The sequence below is a fragment of the Symphalangus syndactylus genome, chromosome 4 (assembly GCF_028878055.3).
Source record: "Symphalangus syndactylus isolate Jambi chromosome 4, NHGRI_mSymSyn1-v2.1_pri, whole genome shotgun sequence".
Taxonomy (NCBI): Eukaryota; Metazoa; Chordata; class Mammalia; order Primates; family Hylobatidae; genus Symphalangus; species Symphalangus syndactylus.
In genome coordinates, this window is record NC_072426.2 from 93,457,643 (window position 1) to 93,476,573 (window position 18,931).

General features: G+C 50.4%; 2 protein-coding genes across 13 annotated transcripts in view; both read right to left on the bottom strand.

Moving 5' to 3' along the window:
- SH2D4B (SH2 domain containing 4B) overlaps positions 1 to 6,623 on the bottom strand; it is a 124,896-nt gene extending 118,273 nt beyond the window's left edge. Inside the window, exons 1-2 of one of the 2 annotated variants that reach the window (XM_055275513.2) lie at positions 4,264 to 6,623; positions 2,533 to 4,104 (exon numbers count right to left, since the gene is read on the bottom strand). The gene's annotated coding sequence lies outside the window, so the exon portion shown is untranslated. Of the gene's footprint in view, positions 1 to 2,532 lie in introns of both variants that reach the window. The other variant, XM_055275515.2, reaches the window with a different exon arrangement.
- Positions 6,624 to 7,507: 884 nt separating this feature from the next.
- Positions 7,508 to 18,931, bottom strand: part of TSPAN14 (tetraspanin 14) — a 63,810-nt gene continuing 52,386 nt past the window's right edge. For 10 of the 11 annotated variants that reach the window (XM_055275527.2, XM_055275532.2, XM_055275526.2 and 7 more), the window contains 5 exons: positions 17,608 to 17,778; positions 14,878 to 15,003; positions 13,047 to 13,091; positions 10,797 to 10,916; positions 7,508 to 9,231 (listed from right to left, as the gene is read on the bottom strand). In XM_055275527.2, the coding sequence (XP_055131502.1) occupies positions 9,160 to 9,231; positions 10,797 to 10,916; positions 13,047 to 13,091; positions 14,878 to 15,003; positions 17,608 to 17,778 (534 nt within the window). In that variant the 3' untranslated portion in view covers positions 7,508 to 9,159. The remainder of the gene's footprint in view (positions 9,232 to 10,796; positions 10,917 to 13,046; positions 13,092 to 14,877; positions 15,004 to 17,607; positions 17,779 to 18,931) is intronic. The other variant, XM_055275533.2, reaches the window with a different exon arrangement.

Sequence of the window (18,931 nt, forward strand, 5' to 3'; positions counted from 1 at the left end):
TAATAAAGTGCTGGGGGTAATGCTGCAGCTGCTAGCAGCTGGTCTGGGGTGATGCTGTGGTTGGTGGCCTTGTGAACCACTGCCCAAGCATGTAGCTGCAGTGTGGGAGTTACTATCCCATTTTGCTGAGGAAATGGTACCCAGTTCCTGGCCGTCATGGGCACTGAGCTGCCTTCCTGCTGTGCCTCGTTAGTGCCTGCCTGCATCGTTGCTCACTGATCATGGCCTGCGAGTTAGTGTCATCAGAGGGAGGGAGAAGAGTTCCTGGAGTGGAAACCCTGGGCTGTAAGCCTGGTTCTACCACCTCCCAGCTGTCTGGCAGCAGGCAAGTTCCTTAGTCTGAGTCTGTTTCCTCTGATGTAAAAGGGGAAAAGGGTGTTTGTTTGCTCCCCACCCCCATCAGCCTGGCAGCTTTGTGCCCACAGTAGATTTTCTATGAGGACCTCTCACTGATGCACTTGAGTGGCAGAGACTTGGGACTAAAGGAGGACTTCTGGCCCCAGATGCCCCAGTGCCAGCCTCACCCCTGAGGGCCACAGTGAACACCCACATGTCTCACCGCCTCCAAGGCAGCTGACACCTCTCCGGATACAGGCTTGCAGGGGGGAAGGGGGAATTGTACAGGGAAAAAAAAATCCAGAATACAGTCACAAATTTTAAACGCACACCTTTGCCAGTTATGAGAATTGTGTTGCAAAGAGGAAGGAGTGGAGAGTTTACCAGCCAAGGGCTGGAGGACCCCAACACTCCAGTTTCTTAGAACATTCATTGCAGGTTCTCTTTTATACTACCAAAGTCCTCCCGCCCCATCCCCCACCAACCACAGCTTCCAGGAATCACTGAGATTCACAGAGAAGGGAAGTAAACACAATTAAGAACACAGTTATGTTGAAAAGATATTTGAATGCACATGTTGCAAATAAGGCGAGTCCCAGGAATCATTACATTCCGAAGAAAAAGACAGAATGACACTGAAATCCATCATGATAGTTATCCCAGGGAGTAAAGCCTTAAAGATCTCCTTGTCAGATGAGACTTTTAGAATAGACCCGACATTCTGTTGACTTAGAAGAGTTGATGTCATCCTCAGAGCCCAGGTGATACACACATTCCTGGATTTGGCCACAGGGTGGATGGTAGTACCCTCAGCTGAGATGGGAATAGGGGGCAGAGCAGTTTTGGATGTGGGTGGAATTGGGGGTTGGAGAAAGAGAAGCAAAGTTCAGCCGTTTTGGATGCAGCCACTGAGGTGTCTGCAGGAGTGGATGGAGAGGCAGAACAAGCATTTGAGAACACTCAGGCTCTCTGGGTAGCAGACATGGCCTGAGTGATTCATTTACTACTGAGAGGACAGTGAGTGCCCCGGGCTGCCTCCCCGAGTGGCTGGCCCTTACCTAGGGCACCTGGCGGATGCTCTAACCCTCAGGATTCACTTTTCACCATGAGATATTGACTCCTCTAAATTTCTGCCTGCGTCCTATTTTAAAAGTGGCTCTGCTGGATGGATAAGTGGTGGAAGGAAATTTGGAATAAGCAACAGAGATTCTGGTTGTCTTCAGTAAAAAACTATGCATTGGGGCCAGGCATGGTGGCTGACGCCTGTAATCCCAACACTTTGGGAGGCCAAGGAGGGTGGATCACCTGAGGTCAGGAGTACGAGACCAACCTGGCCAATACAGTGAAACCCTGTATCTACTAAAAATACAAAAATTAGCCAGGTGTGGTGGCATGCGCCTGTAATCCCAGCTACTCAGGAGGCTGAGTCAGGAGAATCACTTGAACCCGGAAGGCAGAGATTGCAATGAGCCAAGATTGCACCACTACACTCCAGCCTATGTGACAAGAGGGAAACTCTGTCTCAAAAAAAAAAAAAGAAAAGATAAGAGAGAGAGAGAAAGAAAGAAAGAAAAGAAAAAAGAAAAGAAAAGAAAGAAGGAAGGAAGAAAGAGAAAGAAAGAAAAAGAAAAGAAAAAAGAAAGGAAGGAAAGAAGGAAGGAAGGAAGGGAGGAAGGAAGGAAGGAAGGAAGACAGAACTATGCATTACTTAGGGCACACCCTTCCAATTATCTGATTCTAGTCTTTCACTGCCTTTGAGCTATTTTTACAACTAAGTTGTAGAGTTAATGCAAAATAATTCTTGTCTATGGATGTGCATATAATATATACGAATAAGATTCAATTGACCTTTCTCCTCAAAAAAAAAAAAACAAAAAACAAACAAACAAAAAAAAAACCCCAGCCAGTTTCAACATTCTTTTACTCCATATAGATTTATGGTTCATTGTGATTTCTCTTTTGAACTGGCTGTTAATCTTAGCAGCACTCTCAATTACTGAGTTAAATAAAATCTTTGACAGGTGTACATGTAATATTTATGAGTCATGCCTTTTTAAAAAAAATTATCTTTAACAGAAGGCACGGGAAGGACCACTACCTCTCAGAGATGGAAAGCCTTGCCATGGTCCACGCAGCACAAAGCCCACCCCAGCCATATCATCCCAGACAGGAAGGGTGTAGCCTGGGCTTGCTTACCTCCAAGGACAGGGTGCTCAGTCCCTCCTAGAGGCCACTTCACTTCTTCCCATATTGGATCACAGCTGTGACTTTAAAACACAGAACGAGTGCAAATCTAAAACTAGAAGAAAACACTATGGTCCTTCCTGCTGACAGCTGAGTGCTTGGGCCTAAATCAGCACCTACACACGCGGCCTGCAACCCTGGGTTCCGTGCAAAGGCAGTGTGGCTGAATTGGCTGCAGGTGGAATGAGGAGAGAGGCCAACACAGGCTCGTGGTAACGCTTCCACTGCCTCAGAACAAAACCCTGGATTTCCTGACCTTCCAGCAGTCCGTGTGTATTTTCAAATACCAGGTTTTTCTCAGGCACCAGGGCAAGCCGAGCAAGGCCCACACATGCTAGTCTCGCACGTCCCCCAGCACTGCCCCCAGCTTCCCAGCCCTGCTGAGCTGTCCTCACAGAGACGGACACCCTCCCTCATAGGAGGTGCAGAGAAGCACCCAGTCCCAGTCTGAGGCCTCAAGCAAGTCCCAGCACACCCCAGGGCCTCTGTTCTCCTTATGAGTGGGACCAGATGGGGTCCACCAACCGTCCAAACGTGATATCCTGCTGTCTTCAGGGCACATTATCCCCAGCATTGATGTTCACAATAATCCCTTCTCCCCACAGACCATTCCTCCTGGGCCCCAGGCCTCTGTGGCCTACCCTGGCCCCTTGGCAGTTGATGGCCACGCTGCTGCTTCTGGGGGCTCCCGGGCAACTTCGGTTGTGTTGGTTTCTGGTAGGATCTGCACTCCAGGCAAGAAGCAACACCCAACCTTGCCTCCCCACCTCTATGGCACAGAAAGAGAACAAACCTTGAACTCCAAATGCCTGCTGAGGCTTGCCACAGACCTCGAAGCCTTGTTCCTAAAGAGACAGGAAAGTGGATCGTTTTGTTTCAGCATGGTTCAAAGCTTGAGCTATCTGATGTGACCCAGGCAGCTCTCTCAAAGGGACTGGCAGCCACAGATAAAATTCCCCAATCATTAAAATTATGTTAGCAATAATTCAGGGGATGCATACTAAATAATCTGGATCTTTGTTAGATGCTTTACCCATCTCATTTAATCCTTGAAACAACCTCACGGGGGTAGGAGGTTTTGTCACCTTACACCCACACACACCAGCAGTGGTCAGGCAACAAGTACACCCCAGCCCTGAGCACCTACTTATTAAAATGTGATTCCACCTCCCAGGAGAACTCCTCTAAAAACAACATTTTTTTCTTACACACTGTAAGAAGTAATTCCAGTAACAAAACTCTGTACTTTTATATATATGTCCTTGTAAGTGCAAAACCCTGCAAAAAACTGTAACACTCATCCACAGAAGCACGATGGCAATAGCTGACAGCATCCCCAGCCTTTGTCCCCCTCCTGGAGGATGCTGCATTTCACAGCCGCATGGTTTCAGTGGGATGAAGCATGAGGAGGGGTGTGTCCAGGAGTCCCTTCTCTTGCTGGCTTCACCACCACACCACCCATTGGGGGAGGCTCGGGGTTTGTCTGTGGTAGACTCCTTCCCTCCACCATAGATGAAGGGGACGCTGTGGAAGGCAGAGAAATGGAAACAAGATCCTACTGACGTCACTGAGCCACTTGGATCAACCCAACCCTGAAACTCACCCCACCTTTGGACTTTCCAGTTTCGGGAGCCAAAACCTCCCCTCATTGTTTAGGCCAGTTTGAATTGGGTTTTCTATTACCTGCAACTGTAAATGGACTCCTCTGGTACAAAGGCAAGGCCCATCTGTTCTTGGCACACTCCTACAACTGACAGCATGACCATGAAAATGCACTGTGGATCAGTATATTAAGTAACACTCATAAAATACTATGTAAAATGATTCCATGGGTGTGATGACCTGAGTATATGCATGGACATTTTCAGGAAGGATTCCTAATAGTAGTTACCTCTGGGGAACAGAAGACATACTTTCACTTTTCACTTTACATTCTCTTATGTTCAGATTTTTATTTAAGTGTACTTTTTAAAAAGACTAGTTTAAAAGTTGTTTGAGGTGTCAAAATTACAGTTCAAGGTGATAATTTATTGTGGTAGTTTTTTTTTAAATTTTATTTTTTGAGATGGAGTCTCCTGTCACCCAGGCTGGAGTGCAGTGGCTCGATCTTGGCTCGCTGCAACCTCCGCCTCCTGGGTTCAAATGATTCTCCTTCCTCAGCCTCCCGAGCAGCTGAGACTACAGGTGCACATCACCATGCCCGACTAATTTTTGTATTTTTAATAGAAACTGGGTATCACCATGTTGTCCAGGCTTGTCTCGAACTCCTGGCCTCAAGTGATCTGCCCGCCTTAGCCTCCCAAAGTTCTGGGATTACAGGCGTGAGCCACTGCACCCAGCCAGTTGTGGTAGTTATTAAACCATGCATTGGAAGACCCTGCTGGAATATAAGATGCAGAGCACAGAAAGAAAGCTGAGTGAAGAAAGAATTGTTTCGGAGCCTTGTAAGGAATACTCACGTCCTCCTTCTCCAAAGCTGGGCTCCCTGAAGTTGGCGATTTCATCAAAACAGTATCCACTTAAAAGTACCCTTAACTTTTTCTTCCAAAGTTACACAGTAGCCCCAAGTTCTACAATGCCCACTTCATGTTTTCCTGAGGCACCCTGGAGACGCCAAAAGCATTTGAGAATGAACGTGCCTTTTTTTTCTTTTTTCTTTTTTGAGCCTAGGCTGGAGTGCAGTGGCGTGATCTCGGCTCACTGCAAGCTCCGACTCCTGGGTTCACACCATTCTCCTGCCTCAGCCTCCCGAGTAGCTGGGACTACAGGCGCCTGCCACCAAGCCCGGCTAATTTTTTTGTATTTTTAGTAGAGATGGGGTTTCACTGTGTTAGCCAGGATGGTGAACGTGCCTTTGATGCAGCCTTGAACAGGAATGGCCAAGCCTTGCCAACTTGATAAGGAGCTAAAAAGGCTCTAAAGGTGTATGGCTCCCCAGATTTCTGGAGGGCATCCAGATGAATGAGAACAGGGCTGCAGGTAGTCACCTGCAGCATCCTCCTGGGCACGATGACAGAGGGAAGTGTCTCTACCAAGATCCATCATGGGGGACAGGTTCCCATAGCCCCGGACACACAACCTAAAAACTGTGGTTCTGTGGACCGACACCCGTATGACCCTAGAGTTGGAAAGGCTCACCTGTGAAGGTCATTCAGCACTCCACCACCCACCCCCAACCAGTACAGCTGAAAGTTCTGGACCAGTGGGTGACAGGCTGATACATTTGACATTTGGGCGGAGACCTTCCCATGACAGCAGGATGCCTCAGGTGCTGGGACCACTGCTGCCTCCCTCCTTTCTCTGCAGTCTATGTTCCTCTGAGACTGTTGGCTGAGAAGCCATCAGGTGGGTTCCCTGATGAGACTGAGACCCTCTCTACTCTGCTGGGAGCCTTCTAACACTGCAGCCACCTACACTCACATGCGTGTCTGTCACTTCCCCAGTGGCCTCTGCATGGAATCTCCTAGAGAAATTCCATGTTCCAGGAAGGTTCTGCAACCATTAATTTTCATTGTTATTCACGGGGAAACCCAGTGCCAGGCTTCTTGTGGACCATGCAGATGGTTTTTCAGCCCAGCCCACAGCCCTGCCCTGTGGGAAGTGGGATTCCCTGGAGGCCGGTGAGGACAGCTGCAGCAGAGTCCTGAGCAGACATACGGGAGAGGTCAGAGAACTGGCGAGCCTGGGCCTCTGAAGCAGAGAAGCAGAGGACATTCAGGAGGTGCAGTGTCTGGTGCTACAGAGGCCGAAGGAAGGCCAGGATTGACAATTGGGATAAGCAGCTTTCAGCTACGTGGGGCATGGTGGGTGGTGGAAAAGAAGAGGTACAGACAGCCCAGATAAGAAGCTGCCTGGGAAAGAAAGGGAGGGAGCCATAGGGCCTCGGCAAGTTTTTAGGATGGGGAAAGGAAGGCCAGCGACAGGAAGAGGGGACAGGAAAAATAACGTGGCAAGATCCTGAGAGGGGGTGGACCAGCGTTGAGGAGGGGGTACAGGCAAGACCCCAAGGCTTTAAAGTGAGCATGTGCATGGTGAGGTGAGAAGAGGGTGCAAACACCACAGCTGGCCTCCAACCAGGGAAGGTGGGGATTCAGGACAGGCCAATGCTGGGTGGGGAGCGCACAGGAGGCCTGCCCTGTGCCTCTGTGATGAGAGCCACGTGCCCGGCTCTCATCCTTGCTTTCTTTCCATTCCTCATCCAACTATTCAGAGTCACATGATATGGCTGAGAACAGCCAGAAGGGTCTATAGTTGAAAGACAAACCCAACTCTGCAAAAGTCGCACCAAGACTTCATCCTAAACCAGGTCTACAGGAATAGATGGGTCAGGCCTGCAGGAGCCTTCCAGGAGCTCTGGCAGGGAGGGTCTGCGGCCACCCACTCCCCCAGGGGAGGCTGGGTCAGAGGCATCTAGTGAGGTGGGCACTGCCACCAATCCCCTTCACAGAAAGGCCGGCACACCCAGGACACACAGCTCGTGCAGCGTCAATGCCCAGGCTTCAATCCCGTGTCCCCACTTCTACTCAGTGTCCCCAAGCTCTTCTGCTTGGATCAATAAATAGTATCGCCCAGGGGTGGACAGAAATAACCTAAAACAATGTTTCCTCTAGACCTATGGAGTTGGAAGTTTCTCCAGCTCTCACTTATAGCGGGGGATAAACCACAAGCCAACTTGTGCTGTCTGTGGCCGGCACACAAGGGTAACTGAAAGTGCTGCCATACAAAATCTTAAAAAAAAAAAAAAAAAAAAAAAAAATCACTCAATGAAATGTAAGTCAGATTGTGCTGATGATGGACTGCCTTTACCATCCACCCTTCTGTAAGGTCTACATACCCTATCCTTTGGTTCCTCTGGCAGCCGCGTTTACTACTGAGATGCTTAGCAATATCTCAATAGTGACCCCAAACAGAAACGACCAAAACAGCATTAATATAAAGATATATTCCATAAAACAGTTTGGCAGTCAAAGAGAAGCATCACACTTCCGAAAAACACAAGCATTCTTCTTCTCCTAGTCTACAGAGAATTGTTAAAAAAAAAAAAAAAAAAAGGATAATATAATCATCAACAAACAGCCACCAGTATACACCACACTAGAATGTACACTCCGGCAAGTAACCGAAGGTTGCACTCGATCCCTGAACGATGAGAAGTGGTCCGAACTATGGCAAAGTGTTAGAAAGTAGCCCAGCTAGACAAATGCCCCAGCTATCCCCAGGGGAGTTATTTAGTACTTAAGAAGACTTCATTTCCAAGAGCAGCCCCAGAAAAGCCCTGACAGGAAGGGTGGACCAGTGATCACCGATATCCCATTAGGGGCAGTCACCAGAAATAAAACGCCCGGAGTTTCTGAGCAGCTGCAGCCTGGGGTTGTGGCTAGGCACGGGGCGTGGCTGCAGAAGAACGGCTGTCTCCGGGGAGAGGCAAATGGCAGGCCAGCCAGCCCTAGGTACATGGCCACAAGAGGAGCCCTGGCCAACGGTTTCAGGCTGGCCATCTTGGGCTGGGGCTCCCTGGGCTTGCAGTGGGGAGGGTCAGGATTCAAATTCTGGGTGACAATTTCAGTAGCACCAAGACCAGAAGACAGTGAGGCCACACTGGGGAGTGGGGGAGTGCTTGTATGTGGGATGCATGGAGGGAGGCTGCAGTATGTGGAGGGGAAAGAGAGGCTGTTGTGGGCTGGTTCTTAAGACACTCAAGGGGACTCAAAAGGTTGGCTCCAGCCATGGACACTATCTAAGGCTGCTCAGAGGAGAATGCTGGAGGAGAGGAAGAGGAAGTGAAATAAATAAACTATTTACACACTTTAAGAAAAGGAGAGCCGGCTCTCGGTGAAGAACCATGCCCACCACCCCACCGGCACCATCAGGGCTTAATGCTGTCAAGACCAGAGGCAGTTCTGGCGCCAAGAGAACAGCTGGTGGACACAGGGGGACAGTGGACAAGGCACTCCCGTGGCACCAGTCCACGCACTGGCTCAGGCTTACTTCACTTGAACATGGCTGAGGATCCTGCAAACAACCCCTGATATGTGCATGTCCCCGCAGACTGCGCTGGCACTCAGAGGCCCAGCGGGGCCACGTCCGCCTCCCGTTACGGGAAGGCCCCAGTGCTGCTTCGCTTGATGGAGAGAGATGCCCTGTCCACGCCTGTGGGTCCCTCTACCCACAGCCCACCCACAGATGTGCATGACCCAAAGCAGATGTCTGGATGCCAGTGGAGAGGGGACCAGGGTGTCCTGCAGACGTGCTTGAGCTGCAGGGGGACTGAGTCAAGCACTCCTGGCAGCCACAGGAGCCCTCTCTGTCTTTCAGAGTCACCACTCCCACATAAAGACACATTCTCTGTCTCTGGGTAGACTCCAGAGGGATACAGTCACAAGTCTGGGCAGGTAACAAGGGGGACCCTTGGTCTTCAGCACCAGCAAGCAGAAACAGAGAGGTCACGTCACGCTGATGCTGAAGATGGGGCACTGGCTCTGGGGGTGTCGGCTCCTCTCCCTCTGGACGTAGGGCTGATGGCAGAGAAAGGCTCTGGCCTCCCAGCGTGGCTCAGCTCGGCTCCCTCAACTCTGCTCCTCAGAAGTGATGGCCGGCCTTCACTGCCTCGATGTCTGAGATCAGGGTCCTCGCCAGGAAGATGCCAAATATCTGAAACCAACACCAGCAGAGTCAGCGGCCATTGCTGGGGCCCAACGGCAGAGGGCAGGGAGCAGAGGGTGAGGCTGGGAGCTCCCACTGCACGCCTCTCCTCACCCCCCAGCTGCGACTGAGGACGTAGAGACAGCACCGCGGAGTGAGTGGCACAGCACAACCACCCCTCCTGCAAAAAGGGGGTCCTGGGGTCTAGTCTGTTACATCCCCAGAGCCTAGAAGAGGCAAACGACAGGCACCACAAGCAAAACAGACACTCCGTCCTGCCTCCAACATGATTAAGTACGTCACAAGCCATGGGGCAGGACACGCCTGTCCCTGGGTTAAACCAAAAATAACAGGGTCACCCTGACTGGTTCTGATTCTCAAAATAATAAATCTTGAATGTTTCCTGTAAACGTCGATTCCATAATAAAACCAAGGCCATCCCCAATTTTTGCTGTGCTAATGTCTGAAGATCCATCCCAACCTTGGTGAGCAGGGAAATCGTGAGAGGAGACTGATGTTCTACAGATGAACATGAACTTGGTGACCTCTGGAAATGGCTTTTTTTCCCTTTAAACTCTTGTGTGGTTCTAAATTTGACTAGTCAGTCCTTCTAAAGTCTGATTCTTCCCTTGCCTATTTTGCAAATAACTTTTTTCTTTCCTTTTCCAGTTGCTTCCTCCTATTTCTTGTCTTCCTTGAAGGAGGAAGGCATGTGTGGGTGGCTGGTGGCCCTGGGTCCACCTCAGTCACCCTCTTCAAGGCAAAAACAGAGTCAAACACTTTCTAAATGGTGTTATTTTCCACACAAGAACTGCATCAGTGGACCCAGAAGCTGCAGCTTCTTGGAAGCCCTGAACAGCACTGGAAAGACTTCTGGTTTCTCTGATCACTGAATTCTTGACTTTCTCTGCCACTTCTTCTCCTGGCAGTCACCAACCAGCCCAGTCACCCCAGGCCTCACTGCCCGCTCGGCCACCAACATCCTCCCACATGTGAAACCTGGTTCAAATGAACAAGCACAGCCTGGGAGGGGAAAGGATGCCACAAACGGCAGCAGGCCTCAGAGGATGTCTCATGGACAGGGAAGATACCTGACAACTCCAGCCCAGGCGCCAGAGACAGGAGAGGTCCTGGGGCGAGCACACACACGTGAGCCTCAGGCCACCCTCAGGCCCCAGGTGACCAAGAGTTTCACCTCCCCATCTGCAGCACTTGATGGCCCACCCCGAGCACACTCCTGACCTACCTCCAGATAGGCAGTGACCCTTCTGCAGCCCACCGGGCCCTCTGGAGAGGGCTGCCAATAGGACCTGTGCAGGGCCACAAGCCCCTCCCAGCCTGCCCCCACCCAGAGGGCCCCCCTATAGGTAGCATTTATGGAAGCCACCATTCTCCTCCCCAATACATTTACACACATACACTCTCTCAGCCTTGGACATCCAGTTGAATCCTTTTTTTTCTTCTGCAAGGTTCCTTAATACCATACCCAAACTGGACCCATGCACTCTATGTTAAGGGCCCAACCTCAAATGAAAGAAGGCCACCTGCCAATCCTATAGGCTCCTGGGACACACCTGCAACAGCGAGATGGCGATGAAGACGCCAGCCACAATGTAAATGTTCCGCGGGAGCCAGCTTTCCAGCGCCTGGATGCAGCCTTTTGTGAAGATGGACTCATCCCACTTGCTCTTCAGCTGCAGGAAAACACCACAGGGGTCTGAGCCTTTGGCACACATGATATCTCCATCCTGATCCCCTAGCGAGCTCCAGCAAGGAGCAGGGCAAAGCAGGGTGGGAACGAGGGATCCAGGAGGCATGCAAGAAGGACTCTCCAGGAGATGCTCGTCGGCTCCTCTCAGCCTCTGCCCCTCGCTGGGCACTGTGCCATCACACCACCTGTCTGACCAAAGGCTCCCTGGCTATTTCCCTTCAGGTCTCCAGAGATTTAAAGACCAACTTTCTCAAGATACCCTTCCCCATCATCCACATCTGGAGAAAGAGAAGGGGCTTGAAGGCTTGGAGGAAAATGTGCCTTTAAAGGGAGAGAAACCTGGAGAAGGGGGTCCAGAGTCTCCTAAGAAGGGAAGAAGGGTGCTTCTCGGAGCAGGCATCCCACCAGTAAGCTCAGCTCCAAGAGACACAGCCAGCAGGCAACAGTCACCAGCCAACCGGCTCCCTCCAGTGCTGACCCCGGTGGGGTGTCAGTAACCATCCCAGCACACACCCCAGCCCTGCCCACCCCACACAGGGCAATCGGCCCCAGCCCCCTCACACCTATCAGCCTCCTCCATGGCAACATGATGGAGCATTAGCCCCTAACGTTAGAGGTGTTAGGGGCTAAATTGTGTCCTCAAAATCCATACACTGAAGTCCTAACCCCCAGGACCTCAGAAGGTGATTGTATTTGGAGACAGGCTCTTTACAGAGGTAACTATGCTAAAATGAGGCCATCAGGGTGCCCCCTAATCCAATACGAAGAGCATCCTGCTAAGAGGAGATCAGGACACAGACATGCACAGAGGGGAGCCCACGTGAGGACACAGGGAGAGGACAGCCACCTGCAGCCAGGAGAGAGGCCTGGAACAGACCCTTCCATCACAGCCCTCTGAAGGCACCCACCCCGCCAGCACCTTGACCTTGGACTTCTAGCCTCCAAACTGTGAGAAAATGAATGTCTGCTGTGGCTTAAATTTCTGTCTGTGGTATGTTGTGACAGCAGCCTTAGCAAATTAATATAAGTGGCAAAAAATATCTTAATTAGGGAAGCTGATGTTGATATAGGTTCTTATCTTAGTCCATTCAGGCAACTAGAATAAAATACTATAGATTAGGTGGCTTATAAACAACAGAAATTTATTTCTCACAGTCCTAGAGGCTGGGAAGTTCAAGATCAGGGCGCTGGCAAATTTGATGTCGGATGAGGGCCCACTTTCTGGTTCATGGATGGCGCCCTCTCACTGTGTCTTCACACAGTGGAGTGACAAATAAGCTCTCTGGGCCTCTTTCATAAGGTCACTCACCCCACTCATAAGGACTCTGCCCTCATGACCCAATCCCCTCCCCAAGACCCCACCTCTTAAATACCATCACATTGGAGTTTAAGTTCCAACATATGAATTTTGGAGAGACACACATTCAGTTTACGCAGTTTCTCCCTGTGAAATGCAGGTCCCTAAAGGAGGACAGTTCCCCAAGCTGTAGGGACACATCCCTCGTATCCACGGCTAACAGGAGGGGTCTCTGCAGATTCCTCGAGACTCCTCCCTTTTAGAACAGCAGTCATTCATATCACCAAAGACCACTAGAACAAGGACTGGAGTGGGGTAGGTTCTTCCTTCTCTTTGCATCCAAGAGCATACTCCCTACAGCCTAAAGGAAGTCCTGGAAGACAGAGCCTCGCCCCTGCCCCAGGCCTGCCTCCCTCTTTGTCACCACTGCCTCCACACAGAGGCCAGACCAAGGCACATACACTCCTGCAGCTGTCCCCTTAACGAGAGACGTCTTCTGGGATGCCAAGGAGCCTCCTAAAAATGCAGTCTTTGTCCCTCGAAACTTCCATCCCACCTCTTTAAATGTAGCAACTCCTAGTTGTTGGGACTGCAGCTCGCAAGGCTTAGAATCACCATTACTGTTCCCAGGAGTCCTGCCGCCAGCTCAGGAAGCAGTGTGTGTGACCCTGTGCCCATGCTCAGCTTAGGTGGCATCAGGAGCTTCACTGACCCGAGTTTTCCCACTTCAATTTGCACTTGTGCTAAATCACAATGTTGAACCATAGGGAATAAAACCTAAAGAACTCTTCAAGTTGTATACATGGGAGTTCTCACCTGAATCCTGACATCATATCCACACTGTGTGTTCACAACTTTTTGCTGCAAAAAAAGCAGAAAAATTAGTTGCTTTTGGTGTCTCAAGAAGCTGGTGGTAAAAGGCTCTAGTAAAGTCACAACCAAACACTAGCAAACATTTGTGCAAATTCCGTTACAGCTCATGTCCTTCAATCACGCCACCAACTAATCCTTCAGGCCAGGACAGGGTGGCAAACTTTCTCTGTGAAGGGCTAGAGAGGGAGTATTTCAGACACAGACTCAATTCCGCTTTTGTTGCATGATAGCCAGCACTGACAGTCTGTAAACAAACAGGAATGGCTGTATTTCAAGAAAACTTTATGGACACTGAAATTTGAATTTCATATAATTTTCATGTACCACAAAATATTATTCTTCTTTTGATTTATTTCCAACCATTTAAAAATATCTGAATGCATTCTTAACTCACAGGTCATGGAAAAATAGCAGGCCAGATTTGGCCTGGGGGCCACAGTTTGCTAGGAGGTAAGACCTATACTTGGAGGTAAGAACTATATGTACTAAACACAACACTTACAAGACTGGTACATTTCACAGTCGCAGTGGAGACCTCAGAAGAGCTGTGCAGCTTCAGCAAATCTGAGCCTCTCCTGGGCTGCAGAACTTGCCCATATAATAGTGGTGATGCTCTGCCTTCTCAAAGCCCGTAACCCAGGACCAGGCTTTGCATAACTGCACCGAGAGCTGGCAACTGGCCCAGTTCTACTCAGGCTCAGTTGAGGCAAAATTCAGAGCTCCTTCACAGGTCACCCCAAGAACCCAGCTTCTGGAACTCAAGGACGCTGGCCTTGGATTGGGAATGCCAATAGGTAAAGGATAGGACAGGCGCAGTGGCCCACACCTGTAATCCCAGCACTTTGGGAGGCTAAGATGGGCAGATCGCTTTGAGCCCAGGAGTTCAAGACCAGCCTGGGCAACATGGTGAAACCCCATCTCTACAAAAAATACAAAAATTAGCCAGATGTGGTGCTCAAGCCTGTGGTCCCAGCTACTTGGGAGGCTGAGGCCAGAGAATTGCTTGAGCCCAGGGAAGCAGTGGTTGTACAGTGAGCTGAGATCGCACCACTGCACTCCAGCCTGAGTGACAGAGTGAGACACTGTCTCTAAAATAAAACCAAATAACAACAACAAAAAAAAAAAAAAAAAAAAAAAGACAGAAAATAATTAGCCGGGTGCGGTGGCGTGCACCTGTAATCCCAGCTACTCAGGAGGCTGAGGCAGGAGAATCGCCTGAACCCAGGAGACAGAGGTTCCAGTGAGCCAAGATCATGCCACTACACTCCAGCCTGGGCAACACAGCAAGACCTTGTCTCAAAAATGAAAGAAAGAAAGATAGACAGACAGAAAAGAAAAGAAAAGAAAGAAAAAAGAAAAATAATTCTCCACTACTGTTTCCCAGTTAATGATGTGTACCCACAGCCCCTGTGCACTGTTGAGTTCTAGGAATCTGCTTCGGAAAAAGGACAGTGAAGAGGGCTAAGTGGGCCTTATTTCACTCACAGCTCTTGGCCAGCTACCACGCATGACAGCCCTCCAGGTAGAAATAATACTGTTTTTCTCCTGCCTCACCCAGAACACCAAGGCCAGGGAGGATCATGCAAGCAGTGTTCCTAGAATGTATACCTATCAGATTTCAGAGCTGAGGCAGCCTTGAGGAGGGCGTGGAGAGAGCACACCCACTCCTCAGACCTCCATGACAGAGAAGTATCCCAGAGCACTGGAGGAGTCAGGAAAGCTGCTGGGCTTCAGGAAGGGTGGGCTCCCTGCGCCCCAGCACAAGCCCACTCACCGCAGGATCTGGCACGCAGCAGGAGAAGGGGACCCCACACTTCTCTCGGCTGTAGCTGGCACCACTGCAATTGAAGTAGACGTTGAGGTCCCAGTCTTCAGGGCCATATGCGCCACAGCACTGGTTCTGCAACCACAAAAGCCAGAATTGTTAGGAGCTCCAAGACAGGGCCATGGCTGCCCAGCATAGGGCATCATTCATAGAGATGCCAGGCTAAGTCTGCCGGCATCTACCATGCAGAGAAATCAAGGCCCGCTCCCTACCTCCCATGTGCAGAGATGCTAAGCTGGCAACCCAGGCAGCCCTGTAAGAAGAAAACAGCCAGGCGTAGTAGCTCAGGCCTATAACCTCAGCGACTCGGGAAGTTGAGGTGGGAGGATGGTTTGAGCCCAGGAGTTAGAAACAAGTCTAGGCAACACAGCAGGATCCCCACCCCCAATCAGAAAGAAAGGAAAGAGAGAAAGAAAAAAGAGGAGAGAGAGAGAGAGACAAAGGACCTGCCCTTTTGATGTGTTAAAGAAAATAATAAAAACAAAAAGGAAATAGCAGTGAAGGTATCTCCAGGCCATGGTGCCTCCTCTGTCCAACCCACATGGCTGGCTCAGTGGAGCCATCTGGCCCCATTGCCGGGCACAACATACCCAGCCTTGGCCCTCCTTAGCAGGGAGCTTGCCCTTCTTCCCAGCCTCCTCAAAGGAGATGCCTCCTTCCAGTCTCCTCAGAGGATAGGAGAGTGGCCTCCTCTCCTTTGTAGCCCCCTCAGCACCTTGGTGTGGTCCTCTACTTGCCACAAGAGAACACTTCCTAGTGTGCAGTGTTCTTCCTCCCTGAGAAACTTGCAAGCGAATTCCCCTTTTCACCCCTTTACAAAAAACAGCTGCTAAGTGTCTGCTTCTGAGGAAAGAGGTCTGATGAGGGTGAAAGGTAATACAATCAAAGCTCTGCCCCACACCTGGGGACTCTGCCCTCCCTTTCCTATCATCTGGTGTGGCTACAAAGAAAATCCTTATTTGACTAAAAAATTTGTAAAAATCCAAACACTGAAAGCATCATTGTGAAGTTGACAGTGTCTCTTCCCCTGAATAACTTTTCTGCATTTGCCCTTACAGCTGACATAGTTATGGCAATAATCACAACAAATGACAACAGTGATTTCTGGTTGGTTGTTTTGTTTTGCTTACTTCTCAGGTAAAATTGTCTCCCCCACACCACCACTGTTCACTTGCTTTAGTGATTACCTGAAACTTCACTCCAAGGAAGCTCTGTAATTTACTGAATCCCTCCCCTGGGAAGTTTTTTTTTTTTTTTAATTTATTTATTTTATCTTTTTTTTTGAGACGGAGTCTCGCTCTGTCGCCCAGGTTGGACTGCAGTGGCGTGATCTCGGCTCACTGCCAGCTCTGCCTCCCAGGTTCACACCATTCTCCTGCCTCAGCCTCCCGAGTAGCTGGGACTACAGGTGCCCACCACCACGCCCGGCTAATTTTTGTATTTTTAGTAGAGATGGGGTTTCACCGTGTTAGCCAGGATGGTCTTGATCTCCTGACCTTGTGATCCGCCCGCCTCAGCCTCCCAAAGTGCTGGGATTACAGGCGTGAGCCACCGTGCCCGGCCAGAAGTTTTATTTTTAAAAGAAAAGAAGTCAATGGAGAAAACTATGTTTTAAGGCAATGCAGGGATGAACCACAACCCAGCATGCTGAGACCAGCAAGCCAAGACTATGTGAAAATGAAAAGAGGACGGTGGCACTGAACAGAAAAGAAAGGAGAGGTATCAAAACATGACTGGGATATGGTGACTTTCACAGACTAATACCCATTAGTAATAACAATACAGGCAGGGTCTTTGGTCCCATAAATGGGTTTTGCTGGATCCCGTAATACATGAAATAAAGGTGAACAAGTTTTGGTTAATAATGAGAGTGAATCATAGATTTTTAATGGTTTCTGATTTATTTTCTTCTCAAAACCAAAGTGTTCCACATGAAAAGTTCTTAAGGAAGCTGGGCTTTCTGTCAGCACACAGATCAAACAAGAACCTTGCACTGCACAGGCTGAGATGGCCAAGGAGTGGGTTCCTCCCCAGGGGGCTGTGACAGCTGTGGTCCAAGCCTCCAGGTGAAGCCACACATGAGACAGATAAGAGGGATGGGGACCAGATGGAGTAAAGGCCACAGCCTGGGACTGCTTAGACAAACCCCTGGGCACATATTCCAGGGAGGTCACATTCCACTAGATCTGACCAAGCTTCCTCCAGGCAGCCCTGGCTTCTTAAACAGGAAGGGGAAAAGGTCCCAGGGAGGAAGGGGAAAAGGTCCCGGGGAGGAAGGGGATAGGAATAGCATCAGACGTTTGAGTCAAGAGCTGGGCGGAAGAAGCTGTGCCTCATGGTATGCAGTACCTAAGGAGGATTGCAGCTGGTGTGGCTATTGGACAGGATTGGAAAGATCTAGGGCCGAAAGAGGAGGGCCAGGCACGGGGGTGGGTGGCCTCTGGTGCAGCTGGACTTGCCTGCCCAATCCCAATGGGAAAGGACTGGCCCACCAGGCAACCACAAGCCAGCAAAGTGGAACAGACCAGAGGTGGGGTGGCTTGTTCCACGGCCTCCCTGCTGTCTGCCAAGCTGCAGGCAGAAAACTCACAGAGAAGGCCTGGTGCCCCTGCTAGACTCAGCTCCGGGTAGCACAGGGAGGTGCGTGCTCTATCAGGGGCCCGCTGGGGAGGTGCTTACAGCTTTCTGAAGGGAGTCGATGAGGTTCTGCAGGTCGATATCGTCCCGGTAGGACTTGATGTTGCTCTCGAAGAACTCCCGGAACCGGTCCCTCACCCAGTCCTGGAACAGGAAGGCCAGCACCGCCACAGCCAGCTCCAGGAAGAAGATGAGCACGATGGTGCCACAGAACTGCAGGGGAAGGGGACGGGAGCATGAGTCACCACCCCACCAGCCTGCACCCCCACACACATAACCCCACCTGATCCAGAACCACCATCCTCAGCAGAGCGTGGGCTCTGCACCTGAGAGTCCCACATCGGGGCCCCATAACCCCACACTTAGTAAGCTGGGTGACTCTGCGCAACTTCGCTTCATCTGTAAAAAGGGGCTATTTATCCCTACCCATGTCACTGCATTGCTGATAACACTCAAATGAGTGAAAAAGTGTGAGAAAGCTCCAAGCCAATGTGTCAATCATTTGCTATGAAGCAGCCCTTCCTCCCTGGACAAGGAGGAAACCCTATCACAGGAATGAATGGCTGTCCTACTCCAGCAGTTCCACCTGGACCCTCCAGGGTGGCATCCTGGGGTGTCGGCTCCTTTAGGACAGACTGTGCCCAAGACACTATCTGATGACTCCCCACTACACACACAAAACCATCAAGTGCCTACGTATCTGTTACCTCACTTTAGGGATGAGGAAACTATGGCTATGTCACTAGGTACATAGCTTGCCTGAGGTCACATAGTTCATGCAGGACATGTGAGTTCCCTGCAGGGCTCTTTACAATTCCGGAAGTGCCAATGTTATCTGTACCAACTCTGCATGAAAGTACATGATCGTCAGCATAAAGACCCCTCCAGAAGCTCTCAGCTGCCCCCGGCCACAAGCAGTGGTGGCATTCTGCAAGGGGCCAGTGCAGCCACAGGTCCACATCCCATCAGGGCAGACTCCCAGCCTGCAGTCTGTGCTCTTACAGACATTATCACTGGCCATATAAGACACTAAGCAGCTTGCCACAACCAGCAAATTTGGAGTAATCTTTCAAAGTAAGAAAAAGCATACACATGGCCGGGTGCGGTGGCTCACACCTGTAATCCCAGCACTTTGGGAGGCCGAGGCAGGAGGATCACGAGGTCAGGAGATCAAGACCATCCTGGCTAACACGGTGAAACCCCGTCTCTACTAAGAATACAAAAAAAAATTAGCCGGGCATGGTAGCAGGCGCCTGTAGTCCCAGTTACTCGGGAGGCCGAGGCAGGAGAATGGTGTGAACCTGGGAGGCAGAGCTTGCAGTGAGCTGAGATCACGCCACTGCACTCCAGTCTAGTCTACAGAGCG